The sequence below is a fragment of the Schistocerca cancellata genome, chromosome 5, assembly GCF_023864275.1.
Source record: "Schistocerca cancellata isolate TAMUIC-IGC-003103 chromosome 5, iqSchCanc2.1, whole genome shotgun sequence".
Taxonomy (NCBI): Eukaryota; Metazoa; Arthropoda; class Insecta; order Orthoptera; family Acrididae; genus Schistocerca; species Schistocerca cancellata.
This window is the reverse complement of record NC_064630.1, coordinates 414,727,468-414,744,664: the sequence shown is the minus strand read 5'-3', so window position 1 is coordinate 414,744,664 and position 17,197 is coordinate 414,727,468. Positions and strand designations below refer to the sequence as shown.

Sequence of the window (17,197 nt, the reverse complement as noted above, 5' to 3'; positions counted from 1 at the left end):
ACATTTTGCTGTTGGCAGACGCTTGCATGAGCACTGTGCGTCGTTGTTGTATATGGCGCATTTCCTTTGGAATTTAAGTTATTTTGGTTTTTTCTCTCTCGTTTATGTTTTATTGTTGAAGTATTATTCTGCAGTTTACTAAGTTTAGATTCCACTCACCACATTAATGTAGTTCAAGCCACAGTATTTCATTTTCCCCCTCATCTTGCAGTAGGTTGTTTGCTGAAGTACTCGGACCGAGTGAAGGTATCCCTGGTGCATATGCTCTCATGGTGCCGATTGCTTGGAGAACATTCTCCGGCAGCTCGTAATCGTGACAGCACTTACCAACACAATTAACACCAGCTCATATTGTAATTATGGCGTTCACAACAATAGTAGTTAGTCTGTTCTGGAGAAACGTTTTTATCAAATTTAGTTGGCTGAAGGCCCTATCCACCTCTGCGTTGGACAATGATAAAACCAAAAGCATAATAGGCAGAACTGAGAATTCGCAGAAAGGATTTAAGCCGCTGCCATCTCTGTATCAGTAAATTTCATTCCAGAACACTGCAGCATTGATTTGTTTCCATTGGACAGTAGGGAGCTTGGACCACTGAAAATCAATTTTTGTTACTGTACTGTCTGAAAAGCCCATTTCCTTAGCCAGTGATACTATTGGTTCTTTTATCACTCTCAAGCATTCTCTTGGAGCAATTAAGGATACTTTTTGCAGCACTTTTACATTTTAGGGCAAGTGGCGTTGCAGTTCAGAACAAGGGAAACAAGAAAATGTTCACATCTTTCCATTATGACATTCTCAACCTCAGATGAAATTTTGTTGGAAGTATTCATATCCTACAGTAAGACTTCGACTTCATGACCTAAGTATATTGTTGGAGACTTATATTTTCGAACATCTGCTGTTGAAAGATCGCCTCTATACCCTGGTGTAACAATTCTCGTTACCAGCCCACTGATTAGTAAAACATCGTTTAGCAGCCGTGATTGGTCTGCAGAATTTGACTGAAATTCCTCATTTACCAGCTGACATTGTTCCAAATAAGGTTTCAGAAAAGTAAGATAAATTTTGTTTACGTCATCACTACATATTATGGAGGACTTGGGCAGTGTAGCACTTCTCATGAAGCACTGCTATCTGAAAATGGGTTTTTAGTTCAAGCCATTGAGACATGTATTGCACTTCTGAACTATTTTCGGTGGATTAGCTCCGTCATTTATTGCACTGAATAACTTTCTATAAGCAATTTGGCGAGATGAAGACTTGGAAAACAAAAATTCGTTTCTGAGAACAAAAATTCCAAATTCTGGGGCAAAGTTTCAGCTGCTGCCGAAGATACCGCCAGCTCCACGGAATGGCAGACAAACGGAATTAAGGCAAGATGAGGAACTGCTCTTTTCAAATTCTAATACACACCATTATTGATGTCTACCATGACAGCTGCATTGTCAGTACCCAAACCGCGCATTAAATGAATGTTCAAGCCAAACTCATTAAGCAAAGATTTCAGACCATTGGTTACTACCACTGCGTTGCCTTCCCTAACTCCACCATTCCCAAGAATGTGGAAACAATGCGACCTTGTGCCTCAGAAAACTACCACACACGCAGCTAACAATATAATGGCACTAATGTCTGTAGATTCATCCAAAAGTACACTGAAATATCCGTCTCCTATGCCATTTTTCAGAATGGCATTGAAATGTGGCTAAAGAATGTTTTTAATCACACACTACACTTGCTTCCACGCAAACGCATCTGAGAGACATGGTCAGCACCTATAAAACACCTTTTTGAAAGGCTGCAGACGTGATCCACAGGTCTTAATTCGGAGTGGTTAGCCACAAATAAACACAATGCAGCTTCTGCAACAGGAACTTCATTGGACTACCTAACTACATGTGCATCCAGTTTCAACTGCCCCCATGAAGAAGAAGGTGACGCAGCTTTTATGTACTTTTTGCCTTTAGAATGATTCAATAAATCCAACAGAAGCGAATTTATAAACTGCACTGGCAAAATCGACACCGCATAGTAGGAGGATCGGCAGGGATCTCAAGGAGGCTGTGTTTCAATTGTTTGTTGCTAAGCCACTCTTTTCTAAAGTTTTGGGTGTATTTTTTGTTCTTTTGCTTCGACATTTTGATGAGACAGCTAATAAAAAAGTAAAAAAAATCACTGATTACAACGCTATTAACTGCACCTTAAACATTAACAGTTCAACACTATGCACTGTGCCGACTTTGGTCCACGATAACTCTTGTAACTGCAATGCTAAAAGCAAAGAACAAAGACTGGAAAGGATTATTCTGTTGTGTTGAGGCAGGGGAAACACTATATCGAAATCTTATTATTAAGAGTTATCTGGAGTCATACTGTTGCCAGTTTAGGATTTTTCACGCTAAATATAATTTCAAATTGTATAGTGGAAAGACTGAATTAAATGCAAAAATATTGTTGCAGACATCAATCAACAAGTCCGTTAAAAAATCCGTTGACTGCTAAATACAAAATTTCACCCGCTGACTGTGTAAAATCCGTCAAATTTAGCGGAAATTCCGCTATCTTGGCAACCCTGATACCGCCTCTGTGAGCCAGGGGTAACGTATTGCGATACTTAGTCTGGATAGTAAATCGTGCATACTAGATTACTGGATAAAATTATCTGTAATGCCTTAGTAAACTGAGGGCTGTTTTTAGCAAGAAAGACATGATCTAAGCAATAATTGCAACGGTTGATTGAGTGCACTGCTTAACTACTATCGCAGGGTTGGCTATGAGAAATGCGCCTCCTAAACAAAGCAGCATGTGTCAAATCATGAATGTATTATGTATTTCTATGAGACATAAATGGGGGTATTTGTAGCTATTCACATTAACTGAAGTTTTCATACGGAAATGTGAAATGAACAATGAACCTCATAATAACTTGTTATAAAGTAATATTTCGGAACATACGTCTCACTTTCATGATCCTGCAACAACAGTGGACTTTTTCTTGCTGCGGAATATGTGGATGATCTGAGTGCGCTTTCATGATTCCTAATTTCAGGACAAGCTGCAATGGGTTATGGAGGGATTTTTTTGCAATACTACATGTAGCACAAACGCATAGTCCAAATACTGGTTTTCTTGCAACTTAGAATAATTATTCAATTTTAGTTCTCAATACGATGTTATTATATATATGCAGTTTGCACCTTTCTGGTTCAAATGGCTCTGAGCTCAAATGGCTCGGAGCACTATGGGACTTAACATCTGAGGTCATCAGTCCCTTAGAAATACTTAAACCTAACTAACCTAAGGACATCACACGCATCCATGCTCGAGGCAAGATTCGAACCTGCAACTGTAGCGGTCGTGCCGTTCTAGAGTGAAGCGCCTAGAACCGCTTGGCCACACCGGCCGGCTGGCTCTGAGCACTATGGGACTTAACATCTGAGGTCATCAGTCCCGTAGACTTAGAATTACTTACACCTAACTAACCTAAGGACATCACACACGTCCATGCCCAAGGCAGGATTCGAACCTGCGACCGTAGCAGCAGCACGGTTTCGGACTGGAGCACCTAGAACCGCTTGGCCACAACTGCCAGCTGCACCTTTCTGTACGAGTTTAAACTATAATGTTACATACTGATTATCGACACCTTTGTTAATTGAACCTCTACTTACTTTGTTGTAGTGGTGGGGAATGTTTATTCAATGACCGCTAATTATTGCTGGAGCATGTCTTCCCTTTTTCCTGCTTGAGTCATTGGGGCTGATTTGTTCGCCATTGATACCGGTATTCCAGTGTAGATTCAGGCACTACTTTGTCGCTTTCGCATTGAGATGTGGTGCCCTCTTTAACTCAAAAGCATTTCCACTGTATCGAAAGTAACTGACATCTTTTTGCAAAAACCTTCGGGTACGCCACAGCTGCTGCAAATACTTTTCGGGTACCCCACAGCCCCCCTCCCCCACCTCATAAGAGTCTCACTGAGTAGTGTGGGAATATAATTACATTTACGTACTTCAGTGAACTACTGAGAGCAATCAGTATTGAGCTAGGTGATTTAGTCATTTGTTCACTGCCTTGTAATACATTGCACAAGTCAAAATGCCAACAGCATTCACAGTGAGTCCACTGTGAATGCTACTCTCAAACAAGGGATGAGTTGGTTGACGTTTGTAAGCAGTAGGGAGTCACACTGACTGATGTCAAACCATTGGCAGCTGCTGCAAATCGGTGTGTTGGAAGAGCTCCCGAGAGACATGTACAGTACCTACGATGCCTGTATCAGAGGTACCTGAAGTACTATGCTCTCCTGTGGACTCTGTCTCCTCTGCATAAAGTACAGGTTTCTGTCATTGCCTGTCCACTTGACTGCAAGTAGTGCTTCAGTGGTAGATTTAGGTACCTTGTACAGTGGTAGATTTAGGTACCCTGTACAGGGTAGGTGAGGACCTGGAAGGACTGAGAGTGTTGTACCAACCCTGTAAGCAACAAGTTTGAGATGCTGTCTTTTACTGAAACTGTGCAAGTGGGACTCACTTCACATGTTTTGAGGAAACCTGTTTTGTCCAGTGTTAGGAGGAGGCAAACGCAAATGGCAGGAGTGTATTAATAGTTGGCAGTTCAAATGTACAGTGAATGATGGTACCCCGTAGGGAAATGGCAGTAAGGGACAGGAAAGTCCACCTGGTGCACTCAGTGCGTATGCCTGGAGGCATCATTCAACATGTTCAAGGGACTATTCTGGTATCCACTGGGGGAACAAGGTGCAACAAGCTGCAGATTGTGGCGCACATTGGAACAAATGATGCCTGTCGTCTGGGCTCCAAGGTCATTTTTGGCCCATTCCAGTGATTGGCAGAGAAGACCAGCCTTGCATGTGGAGTTTCAATGAAGCTCACAATTTGCAACATTGTCCCCACAACTGATTGTGGTACTTTGGTTCTGAATCGAGTGGAAGGACTGAACCAGAGACTTTGAGGGTTCTGTGACAAGCTAGGTTACAACATTCTGGACTTGCGCCATAGCGGTGAGAACTGTAGGGCCCCCTAAATAGATCAGGTGTTTTTAGATTAGGCAAGTCTCCATCCAATCCAGATAACGATAGCTGTAGGAAACCCAGAAATATCAGTGTAAGATCGAAAGAAATGCCTCCCATAGATGAGAGCATTAAAATCCTAATGGTAAACTGCCGAAGCATTTGCAACAAAGTGCCAGAGTATGAAATGCTCATGAAAAGCAGTGAATCTCATGCAATATTAGGTACAGAAAACTGATTGAACCGGAAATTGAGAGCAGCGAGATTTTTGGGGAAAATTTAAGTGTATATCGAAAGGATAGCCAAATGGAAAATGGAGGTAGTGTATTTGTCATAGTAGACAAAAAACTGAAACTCACCAAGATAGAAATTGAAACTACATGTGAGATTGCTTGGGCAATCAGGGGTGGGCGTAAAATGATAATTGGATCCTTCTGTTACCCACTAGTCCATCTCTTGATGTAACCAAAAATTTCAGGGAAAATCTCAGTTCACTTGTACATAAGTTCCTCAATCACACTGTAATCACTGGTAGACACTTTAATCATCTAACAATAAATTGGGAAAATTACAGTTTTGTTAGTGGTGGACATGATAAGACATCCTGCAAAACTTTACTAAATGCCTTCTCTGAAAAATACATTGAACAGCTAGTTAGGAACACCACTCATGATAGTAATACGAGTGTCGTTCAGTAAGTAATACCCCAAATTTTTTTTAAAAAAGCCATTAATACACTTAGGCAAACATCCTTGTTGGTACTTCACATTGGTGTTTGTTCTGTGCACCGATGAAGTTTTGAATCATTCTGGCAGATGGCTGAACCGTAGTACAGTGTCAAAATGGCGTCTACATACGTCTCACGCTAGAATCAGTGTGCTATTATTGAATTCTTGTGTGCAGAAAAAGAAACCTGGTGAACATCCATAAACATTCGTGTGCAGTGTATGGCGATGCTCCAGTTGATAGGACTACAGTTGGGTGATGGGTAAAGAAAGTTACAGCCTTCAGGAAATGCAGAAACAGAGCTCCATGATCAGCCACACTTGGGATGTTCTGTCACAGCTATTGGACATCACTGCCTCATCCACCCTACAGTCCAGACCTGGCACCCTCAGACTTCCATTTCTTTGGGCTGCTTAAAGATTCTCTATGGGGAACACATGTCGAAGATGATGAGAGTGTCAGTCATGCAGTGAAAACATGGCTACACCTACAGGACAAGAGCTTTTACCAGCAGGGAATACATGCTCTTTCACAATGTCGGTGTATGCCACAGAACATTATGGAGAATATGTAGAAAAATAGGACATGGACAAGACAAAAATCAAACAATGGAAAATCCAGGATGGAATATAACAATATTATGAGAAGGAAAGTTAATACTAACCATTTAGCAGAAATGCTGAGTCACAGGTGGTTTCAGTTGCCTGAGACCGCAGTCGTGTGTGAGTTGCATTTGTGTGTGTGTGTGTGTGTGTGTGTGTGTGTGTGTGTGTGTGTGCGCGCCTTAATGGCCAAAAGCTTTAATTGTGAGAGTCTTTTCGTAGTGCCTATCTGCGACTCAGCATCTCCGCTATACGGTGAATAGCAACTTCCCTTGTCATAATATTGATACATGGACAAGACATTTCGATGTATATTGTCACCTAATTCTGACTCTTAACAATAAATATGTTCTGAACAAAAAAATGTGGGGCATTACTAATGAACGATCCTCGTATATTGAATCTAATGGCAACAAATAGACCTGACCTCTTTGAGGATGTCCACATTGAAACTGGTATCAGTGACAACGATATGGCTATGGTGACAATGATGAACCAAGTACAACTTAAAGAAGCACATAAAAAAATCAGTAATGTCATATCCCAATGAGGAACTTGAAACTTTCGGCACAGATCAGGAGCATGTAGAAGAACTATGGCTCAAGTTTAAAAGAATAGTTGACCATGCGCTGGATATAATTTACCCAGTAGAACAGCTCATGATGGAAGGGAACCTCCATGGTATACAGTCACTGTAAAGAAACTTCTAAAGAAATAGAGATTACTGCATAACAGGCTGTAGGTAGAGATGCTAAATGAAATGTGCTTGGCTGTCAGGAGTGCAATGCACGATGCCTTCAGTGACTACCGAAGTAGAATATTGTCAAATAACATTTCACAAAATCCAAAGAAATTCTGGTTGTATGTAAAAGCTGTTAGTGGGACCAAAGTTAATGTCCAGTCACTAGCGAATGAGACAGGAACTAAAATTGAAGGTAGAAAAGCAAAATCTGACATGCTTAGCCCCATATTCAAATGTTCCTTTACAAAAGAAAACCCAGGAGAATTGCCCCAATTTAATCCTCATACCACTGAAAAGATGAATGAAATAAGTATTAGTGTCAGTGGTGTTGAGAAACAGCTGAAATCGTTGAAACTGAATCAAGCTCCAGGCTCTGATGGAATCCCTGTCAGATTCTATACTGACTTTGCAGCTGAGTTAGTCCCTCTTCTAACTGTAATCTTTTGTAGATTCCTTGAACAAGAACCCATATCCAGTTTTTGGAAAAGGGCACAGGCCACACCGGTCTACAAGAAGGATAGTAGAAGTGATCCACAAAACTACCATGAATTATCCTTGACACCAATTTGTTGTAGAATCTTAGAACATATTCTGGCTCAGACATAATTAGGTAACTTGAACAGAATAATCTCCTCACTGCCAATCAGCTCAGATTTCGAAAACATTGATCATGTGGAACACAACTCGCACTATTTTCACAAGACATACTGAAAGCTTTGGTTGAAGACAACCAGGTAGGTGCAGTGTTTCTTGATTTCTGAAAAGCATTTGACTCAGCACCATACCTACGCTGATTGTCAAAAGTATTATCGCATGGAGTATCAAGTGAAATTTGTGACTGGATTGAGGACTTTTTGGTAGGGTGGACACAGAATGTTGTCTTGGATAGAGTATCATTGTCAGATGTAGATGTAACTTTTGGTGTGCCCCAGTGAGGTGTGTTGGGACCCTTGCTGTTCATGTTGTATATTAATGTCACTGCAGACAATGTTAATAGTAAAATCAGGTTTTTTGCAGATGGTGCAGTTCTTTATAATGAAGTACTGTCTGAGAGGAGCTTCATAAATATTCAGTCAGATGTTGATAAGATTTTAACATGGTGCAGAAATTGGCAACTTGCTCTAAATGTTCAGAAATGTAAAATTTTGCACTTCACAAAATGAAAAAACTTAGTATCATGTAACTATAATATCAATGAGTCACTGCTGGAATTGGCCAGCTCATACAAATACCTGGGAGTAACACTTTGTATGGATACAAAATGAAATGATCACATAGGTTCAGTCATGGGTAAAGCAGATGGTAGACTTTGGTTTATTGGCAGAATACAAGGGAAGTGCAATCAGTCTACAAAATCACTCCTGTGACCCATCCTAGAATATTGGTCAAGTGTGTGGGACCCATACCACATAGGACTCACAGGGGATATTGAGCATATACAGATATGGGCAGCATGAACGGTCACAGGTTCTTTTGATCCATGGTAAAGTGTCACAGAGATACTGAAGAAAATGAACTAACAGACTCTTGAAGACAGACGTAAACTGTCCTGAAAAAGTCTCCTAAAAAAGTTTAGAGAACAGGCTTTAAATGATGACTCTGCATACTACAGACCCCTACATACTACTCACATACGGATCTTGAGGATAAGATTAGAATAATTACTGCACACAGAGGCAGTCAAACAATCATTCTTCCCATGCTTCATATGTGAATGGAACAGGACAAAATCCTAATAAATGGTGCAATGGGACATACTCTCTGCCATGCACCTCACGGTGGTTTGCAGTGTGTAGATGCACATGTAGATATAGCAATGTCTTTAAAAACGTCTTCCTCAGAAGGACCAGCAATTAATGCTGGTTGTATGATGTTATGGAGGTATGTTAAATATGTAGCCATAAGGCACAAATGAAGATCAAATTCACATCCATAATAATAGAACCACAAAACATCATGGTGGCTGCTATTAGAAAGTGCTTCACAAATGTAACTAGTAACCTGACCATTGGTTCATTATGTTGTCAATAGTGTACTGTACATAATTATTAAAGTGTGAAATGATGTGTTATGTTGTGGGTGTATGTATGTAGTGATTAAAGAAATAATGGTACAGCAGCTGAAAAGGACAGCTAGATGAACCTTTCAGTCAATGTTGCTGCCTTGGTTAAACAGTAGAACAATGTCACTTTCATATTGCGATCAGTATTGATGTAATTATGTCACATTTAATTACACAAAAATGCATAGTCATCTTTTATACCTGAAAGCACACTCCTTGATTTTTGTTATAATATGTGTACTTACAAGTTCGCCACCATTACCCTTCTTGCACCCAAACACAAAGCTGCTGAAAGACCTCCATTATTTGCACATTTGTAGCATTTACGAAGTGACCAGTCACTCCACTGTATAAAGTCCAGGTATTTCTCAAAGTTAACACACTCAAATTGAATAAAGTTTCTTCTCACTCATACTTTTTTCAGAATTATTTCCAATCTCTTCTATTAGTTACTAGCACGTATCTTTCCTTGCCCATTGAGCTACCCTCAGTCTCTGAATGGCTTTAGAATTAAAAGTCAGTGTCTCCCTTCCATGAATCAAAATTGTTAACACACACTGACTTAAGCTTTCCATTTCAGTCACTTCAAAAGCTTAGTTGTCAAGATTGTGTGTAGTTTACCAAAAACAACTTTAGGCCCATTTTACTCCTTTGTTTATTTCTTTTCCTGACCATACAAAAACTCAGCAATTGGTTCAACACACTGATTTCATTGTTAATAAACACAATTCTCTTTTGATGTGTTGATTACACACTATTTTCATCTTAAATTGCTTTCTAGGTTCACTATCAAACTTGCTTCACTAAGTTCTTCCATAGCACTAGAGGCAAGCAGAACAAAATCAACTGCAAAATGAAAATGAATTTGACCCATAAATACACATTTCTTCTTTTTCTCCCAGGAGGAGGATCTATAAACTTTCTCGCTGAGAGTAGTTTTCATGACACAGAATCCTCTTAGTGGCAACTCCATCATAACAATAATCTATATACAAGTACGGTTGGTCCTCTGCGAAAATTGGAAAAATATCATACCAGACCTGATTCAGCACTGACTGGTTAAAGGGCACTGGAAAGGAAAGACAGAAGGGACTCCTCTATTACTTCTGATTAACACATTACACTGATGAATTCTAATGAAAGCTGTTGTGTCAATGTATGTATTTTTCAGCGTACTAACAATAACCGTTACAAACAACATGTGGAAGCTACTCCATTATGATGTCATAACAAAGGAAATAAACAAGATTCACCGATATGAGTTTCTGGCATGTTTAACTTCAATGAATGTCTTTAAATAACAAATGAAGCCCTGATGATGAAACTGTGACTTCAAACTGTACAATGGTGAAGTAAAAAACACCACTGAAAAGACAACAGCTGAAATTTATTACTAAGTTTTCATTTCAGTTATGCCAAGGGTGGCCACTGCCTAGCATAGTATTATGTCCATATTTAAGAATTTAAATAAAAATTTGTACTGCTAAAGTATCAAGCCTAAATATGAATGAGAATTGGACATATGACCTAAACTCCTTCTCCCCCTTCTCTTTGTCCATCTCCTCATCCTCCCTTTCTCTTCATCTCCTCCTCTCCCTCTCTCTGTCCATCTCCTCCTCCTTTCTGCATATGTCCATCTCCTCATCCTCCCTTTCTCTGTCTACCTATACTATCCCTGTCTCTGATCTTAAGCTCTGTATATTGTTATTGCAAATTCAGATTCCATAGTAGTAGTCTAAGTCTGATAAGTCTACTGTCATAGTTAAAACTGTTTGAGAGAAAGGAAACAAAACTGCACGCATTCACTGCAGATCAAAGCACAACAGTTTCTTTCTCATAGTCAGTTGTAACACAAAACTTGTACATTGTTGTTTAAAAAGATATATAGGACCTATGTGCACATGAATGTTTATTAAAGTTCCTGTAGAAGATTTAAGTAAATTGATCAAAAACTTTTCAAGGTTTTTGCTAACAAGTTTGCTATTACACATTATATATATTATAAAAATGTGTAGTCTAAGTCCATCCAAACATTTGTTAGAGTGACGTGTAAAGAGATGATGAAAATCGGTCAAAAGCTTTTTGAGATTTTTAGTAACAACATTTCAAATTTGTATATTCCATATATACTAATACATTGTATTTATTTAAAAAATATAGAACCTATGTCCATCTGAATGTTCATTAGAGTATTGTGTAAAAGTATGAAGCAAATTGGTTGGCCAAGTACTTTTCAAGATTTTTGGTAACGGTGTTTCCCCTTTCTATATTAAATACATATTTATATATTACAAGTGAATCTGGTAATGCTTCACAATTGCTAAATATGTTTGGGAATTGGATATACATTCTTATCTCCTTCTCCAGCCTTCTCTCTGTCCATCCTCTTCCTCCCTCTCTATCCCCATCAATCTCCTCCTTCCTCCTTGTCATGAACACGCTCTACTGTGCAGGAAAAGTTATCTCCATAAGGACACCATTACGGTGTGGCTAATGGCTGTATAGTACTTTAGGATGTGTTTGTCTGTGACTCATCTTCACTATATACTGAGTAGCAATCTATCCTTTTCTTTACGGCAAGACAATCATATACTGATGGGCAATAATGTAACTACACAATAAATGAAAAGTAAATTCAGTATTCACATTGATTGCAAAGAATATACCAAAATTTTTCCATGAAACCTGTAGAAATTTGTGGAGAGAGTCACATAATAGGTTTAGTTAGGAATAACAGTGAAGAAAACCCTATGGAGTGATTGAAATCAATCTTGTGCAAAGTGCAACTGGTACATAAACTGCAGGCCCATTATTCTGTGAAGATGCAGGCATTTTTTGAGATTTGATGGCCACTGATCTGCCAGCACAATTTACTAGAAGATCAAAAGCCATATTTTATTTACCTACACATTTTAATGGAAATAATATTCAAATCTGAAAACCCAAGGATTGCCAGGCTGCCACTATGATAAAAGTTATGGCCATAAAGAAAACGTGTTTTAGTAAAGTTCTAAATGAAATATTTGATCAGCTTTTTGCCGTGAGGACTACCATATCACTCAGTTAAGTTGAATATACTCGAAAACTAGTTAAAGATACAAGTCATGATGGAAGAGGCGGCAATGGGGGGGTTCAATTTCCAACGAGACATGACCCCACTGAATATAAATGAGTTCTGAAAGTGAATACACTCTGTGAACATTGCTGGAGAGCTTCAATGTATTTAAAGAACAGCATCATGGAACCACTAAAAGTAGCGCGATGTATATTTATCCACAAAGCGTTCATCTTCAATTCACTACATTACACACACACACACACACACACACATACACACACACACACACACACACAATGTTCTCAATTGGAGAGAAGTCTGGCGACCTTACTGGCCGAGGTAGCGTTTGGCAAGCACAAAGACATGCAGTCACCATGTGCGGGCAGGCATTATCTTACTGAAATGTAAGCTAAGTGTAGAATATTGTCAGTGTACTGCTGTGCTGCAAGGGCACTATGGATGACAATCAAAGGGGACCTGCCATGATAAAAAATAGCACCCCATAGCATCACTCCTTGTTGTCTGGGCATATGGTGGGTGACAGTCAGGTTGGTTTCCAATCACTGTCCAGGGCATCTCCAGATTCATCTTTGGTCTGGAACCTCATTGGCTGGACTAGAATCCTCTCTGGCGATGAGTCCTGCTTTGAACTGAGCCCCAATGCCCAACTTGTACACAACCACATCGTATCTGATCTGCCATCACGAACAAGCAATGGATTCTCTGGAACATTCTGTGTGACCCCGCACCATTTGTCAGAAATTAGCACCAGCCAGACTAGGGAATTACCATCCCAACATGTAGGCTGCTGTTAACACCACATCACAAAAGGCCGCAATTGGATTGGTGCTGGGACTGGAAGCATGGACTGCTGATGACTATCATCGCATTGTGATCAGTGATGAATTGTGGTCCTACTATACCGTGGATGACCACTGTTGGTGAGTATGGAGGTGACCTGGGAGATGTCCCATTCCTCCAATGCTTTGGAGTAGCACATCAATGTTACTCCTGATCTCACAGTCTGGAGAGCCATCGAATATGACTTAAGATCACAGCTGGTAGTGATTGAGGAAACTCTGGTGACACACTGGTACATGATCTCTCAAATGACACTATTATGGTGGCAGTTTTCAACAGAACACATCTGTCTATGAGCTGCATGCATTATGTTGAGGTATCCCTGCTGCCAGCAAGATTTACAGATCTGTCCCTATTACAGCATATGTGCAAACAGCAGCTTGGATATCAACTCCATCCCGGTGCCATTATAAAGGATATCAAGGACCAGTTACAACAGCTGTGAGGTCAGCTAGCGTCAGGTGAGGATACAATGGCTTTATGACAGACACCCTTCCCAACCAAATCAATGCATGCATCCAGGTCAAACAGGTACAATGTCATACTGATAAGTGGGCTCATACTGCCAAGTTCTTTCTAAATTTTCTTGATTTTGTGAGCACAGCAATAACAACACACACGATCTCAACCCATGACTTTTCATTTCATTTCCTCTTCCCCTTTCGAGTGTTCCATTTTCTTCGGCAAACATTGTATTTTTAATCTATCACCAAGTGCAAAACATGACAGTCCACTGTCTTTGATAAACTTTTGTCCAGACAGTATGCTGAACATTGGAAAGGTATGTTGAATTTTGTGCCTGTTACCTTATGAAAAATCCGTAAGATAACAGATGCATCTACACTCCTGGAAATTGAAATAAGAACACCGTGAATTCATTATCCCAGGAAGGGGAAACTTTATTGACACATTCCTGGGGTCAGATACATCACATGATCACACTGACAGAACCACAGGCACGTAGACACAGGCAACAGAGCATGCACAATGTCGGCACTAGTACAGTGTATATCCACCTTTCGCAGCAATGCAGGCTACTATTCTCCCATGGAGACGATCGTAGAGATGCTGGATGTAGTCCTGTGGAACGGCTTGCCATGCCATTTCCATCTGGCGCCTCAGTTGGACCAGCGTTCGTGCTGGACGTGCAGACCGCGTGAGACGACGCTTCATCCAGTCCCAAACATGCTCAATGGGGGACAGATCCGGAGATCTTGCTGGCCAGGGTAGTTGACTTACACCTTCTAGAGCACGTTGGGTGGCACGGGATACATGCGGACGTGCAGTGTGCTGTTGGAACAGCAAGTTCCCTTGCAGGTCTAGGAATGGTAGAACGATGGGTTCGATGACGGTTTGGATGTACCGTGCACTATTCAGTGTCCCCTCGACGATCACCAGCGGTGTACGGCCAGTGTAGGAGATCGCTCCCCACACCATGATGCCGGGTGTTGGCCCTATGTGCCTCGGTCGTATGCAGTCCTGATTGTGGCGCTCACCTGCACGACGCCAAACACGCATACGACCATCATTGGCACCAAGGCAGAAGCGACTCTCATCGCTGAAGACGACACGTCTCCATTCGTCCCTCCATTCACGCCTGTCGCGACACCACTGGAGGCGGGCTGCACGATGTCGGGGCGTGAGCGGAAGACGGCCTAACGGTGTGCGGGACCGTAGCCCAGCTTCATGGAGACGGTTGCGAATGGTCCTCGCCGATACCCCAGGAGCAACAGTGTCCCTAATTTGCTGGGAAGTGGCGGTGCGGTCCCCTACGGCACTGCGTAGGATCCTACGGTCTTGGCGTGCATCCGTGCGTCGCTGCGGTCCGGTCCCAGGTCGACGGGCACGTGCACCTTCCGCCGACCACTGGCGACAACATCGATGTACTGTGGAGACCTCACGCCCCACGTGTTGAGCAATTCGGCGGTACGTCCACCCGGCCTCCCGCATGCCCACTATACGCCCTCGCTCAAAGTCCGTCAACTGCACATACGGTTCACGTCCACGCTGTAGCGGCATGCTACCAGTGTTAAAGACTGCGATGGAGCTCCGTATGCCACGGCAAACTGGCTGACACTGACGGCGGCGGTGCACAAATGCTGCGCAGCTAGCGCCATTCGACGGCCAATACCGCGGTTCCTGGTGTGTCCGCTGTGCCGTGCGTGTGATCATTGCTTGTACAGCCCTCTCGCAGTGTCCGGAGCAAGTATGGTGGGTCTGACACACCGGTGTCAATGTGTTCTTTTTTCCATTTCCAGGAGTGTACATGTGACAGATTCTGAAACTAAATGCAATTATGTATTTGACACCAAGACTTTTGATGGTTACATGATGCTATTCCTTAAAGACTTCTTGAGTGAATGAAATGATTGTACACTAGATGCAAGATAACATGTTCTGGATGCATCTGTGCTGTTCATAATATCTCTCAAGCATTTAATTTCTTCCTGTGGGGTAACATCAAGAAGAAATTTTCCATCCTTCTCTTCGAGAATTGTTACCAGAACTGAGAAGGCTCATTATTACAAGCATAAAGAATATGACATCAAAAGCACTAAAAAATATGGACCTGGGTTTTTCTCATAAAACACAGAAGTCTTGCGCTGTAAAGATTTAGGTTTGATGTAAAAATTTCAAATCCTTCATTGAGATTCTAGCAACATCACATACTTACATTGAGTATTGGTAAAAATAAAAGCCTTATAAAATTGTATTATAATGTGTAACCACATTTGGTGCCAGCAGGGTAACCTGCTAAATGAGTCACTACTGTAGTGGTAGTTGTTGGCTGAAAATAAGGTAAGCTGATGCAACATAACAGCGTTCCTTCACCTGTCATATCTAGTTAATTATTGGTGCTATCAGGAAAGATATGTGCAGTTTATAATGATTTCAACATTGAACATTGCATATCTAATGAAAGTTTTATTAAAATATTATGGAGATCGTAGCCGTGGTTGAAAATATGACTCAAGGACATCATATTGTGGCTTATGAGCTCAGACCTTACCTTGAGTGCTGCAATTTGGCACTTACTAGGGTCAAAATCCAAAATGTTCTAAAAGTCTTATACTAATTTTCAAAACTTCTTGTAACAATCACAGTTCATATATTTTCAACAACTGTAATTCAGATTACATCATAAAATTCTAATTTATTCTGTACAACTAAAAAGGTTAATAACAATAAAGTGCTGAAAATATAAACACCAATAATACAACCTGCAACTGTGTTCTAAAACTGTGAAAAATCACGAAGAACAGATTTTTTTTTTTAAATAAAAGAAAATGACAGGAAGTTATTCTTACATCTATGAACACACAAAAGGAAGGATATCAGGACATATACTTGTAAAATGGCAAGAGTCCAAGAAACAACAGTCTTTAGAAAATATAGGCTCAATTTCCAGGCAGAGTGTTCTAGATAATACAATTGAAATACAGTAATTTCAGTGACATATAAAATACTTACAATGTTTGATTTGCCAACATACATACACACATACATGCACACATAAACATTCAAAATAGATTTATTAAGTACAATTCATATAAAACCAGAATTTTGCTTCAAAAATTTGTCACACTGCTTTGTACTTCTTAAATTATTCTTGACAATATTAACAGTGGACACATTGTGCTTTTTCAGGCTTCCAGCATTTAAGGAGATACAGATTGCTCGGTGAAAACATTTGCTGAAAAATTAAACACATTATCTTATATTACCTTTGGAAATAATTACATGAAAAAAGTATATAACAGACTTCATCAAATAAATTATGGTAAGCTATATTAAGAAGAAATGGTAGTATCTTTAATCAAATGTAAATATTCTGCCACTATTTGCACCAATCAACATGGATTAAAAGTTCATTTCTTGCATTTCAACCTGCTCTTGATTGAAATTATGATTCTACTGTCACTTAAATTAACAATGTTTTCTCTTCTTCTTCTTCGGTTATCAACCCACAGGTTGGTTGGCAGCAGCACGCCATTCCGTTCTTTTGTCAACTTTCTTCTTCATATCTGCATAGGTCTGGCACCCGATGTCATTTATTACTTGTTGAATGTAGGTTAATCTAGGTCGTCCTCGGCGAGTTCTTCCTTCAAT

General features: G+C 40.4%; 1 protein-coding gene across 1 annotated transcript in view; it reads right to left on the bottom strand.

Moving 5' to 3' along the window:
• Positions 1 to 16,173: 16,173 nt before the first annotated feature.
• The window catches only part of LOC126188571 (uncharacterized), a 113,304-nt gene continuing 112,280 nt past the window's right edge, over positions 16,174 to 17,197 (bottom strand). Inside the window, exon 8 of the mRNA XM_049930173.1 lies at positions 16,174 to 16,781. Coding sequence (XP_049786130.1) covers positions 16,747 to 16,781 — 35 coding nt within the window. The 3' untranslated portion in view covers positions 16,174 to 16,746. The remainder of the gene's footprint in view (positions 16,782 to 17,197) is intronic.